At 63.9% G+C, this 1,275-nt stretch overlaps 1 protein-coding gene across 1 annotated transcript in view; it reads left to right on the top strand.

Annotated features, from left to right (window-relative positions):
- LOC103800008 (artemin-like) overlaps positions 1-1,059 on the top strand; it is a 1,180-nt gene extending 121 nt beyond the window's left edge. Inside the window, exons 2-3 of the mRNA XM_009072368.1 lie at positions 81-270; positions 644-1,059. Of these exons, the coding sequence (XP_009070616.1) occupies positions 81-270; positions 644-1,059 (606 nt within the window). The remainder of the gene's footprint in view (positions 1-80; positions 271-643) is intronic.
- The last annotated feature ends 216 nt before the right edge of the window (positions 1,060-1,275 follow it).

Below are 1,275 nucleotides of genomic sequence, written 5' to 3'. Positions count from 1 at the left end.
CATCCCCAGCTCATGGAGCCTTGTCTCAGGTGTGGGGGTCCTGGTTGGGGCTCACGGTGCTGTGCTGTGCTTTGTCGTAGGAGGGAACACTGTGGGGGCTCCTCGCCATCCTGTCACTGTTGGCTGGGCTGGCCACAGGCACCCTGCGAACACCACACTGCAACGAGACGCTGGACGCAGCCCCCACGCCGCAGGGCATGGCCACTGCCAGCCCATCTGTGGAGTCTGGTGTGGAGGCACCACTCGCCGCTGCCTGGAGCCAGCTGTATGGTGTGTGTTGGGACAGGATCCCCAGTCTGGGCATGTGAGCCCCATGTGTGTGGCACGGGCAGGTTAGGAGCAGCCGTGGGGAGCCCCAGCCTGTGTGGGGGCGGGCAGTGGCTGCACACTGGGGCTGGGCTGAGGGACACTCAACACATGGAGCCCTGTACCTCATGGTGGGGGTGGCGGCAGAGCCCTAGAGATGAGAAGATTCTTGGCTGTGTACCCATTCACCCCACTGCCTCGTGGGCACCCAGCCAGTGCCATGGTGGGTGGTCAGGAGGGATTCGTAGGTCACGGTGGGGGCAGGCAGGCTCAGGTGGCCCCAGGAGGGCAATGGGTGCGGGATGGGGTCTGATGGTGCCATATCCTCCACGTGCAGGGGACAACACGACGACAGGTGGCCCAGGCACCTCAGAGCTGGCAGATGACCTGCTGCTTCGTGCTGAGCGCTCACCACCGGCTGCTGGCAAAGCCAAGAAGGGGGCACGGAAACCCTCACGAGGCAGCCGCGGGGGCAACTGCCACATTCGCAACCTGATGGTGAAGGTGCGCGACCTGGGCCTGGGCTTCAACTCGGACGAGATCGTACTCTTCAAGTACTGCAGCGGGTCCTGCCACCGGGCACGCAGCAACTATGACCTGACGCTGGGCAGCCTGCTGCGACCGCAGCCCATCGCCCCAGGGCCTTTTTTTTGCCGACCCACCCGCTATGAGGCTGTCTCCTTCATGGACGTGGAGAACACATGGCAGACAGTGGAGAAGCTCTCAGCAGCTGAGTGCAGCTGTATTGGCTGAGGAGAGGGCTGCCGGCTTGACCCCAGCTCGACACATACCGTCAGACTCTGGCTTGCTGGCAGACCCCAGCTTGCCACGTGCAGTGGCACTGGCGCTCAGAGGAAGGGTCTGGCAGAGGCGTCTCCCCAATCTTATGTGGCCACAAAGGACCGAGGCGAGATGGAGCCGTCACTGGGGTGTGGGTAGCCAAGCCCCCCCCTGTGCAGTGCCAAGCAG

Source organism: Acanthisitta chloris, unplaced genomic scaffold, assembly GCF_000695815.1.
Source record: "Acanthisitta chloris isolate BGI_N310 unplaced genomic scaffold, ASM69581v1 scaffold32323, whole genome shotgun sequence".
Lineage (NCBI taxonomy): Eukaryota > Metazoa > Chordata > Aves > Passeriformes > Acanthisittidae > Acanthisitta > Acanthisitta chloris.
The sequence above is the reverse complement of the archived record's forward strand: the minus strand, read 5'-3'. Positions and strand labels throughout refer to the sequence as shown.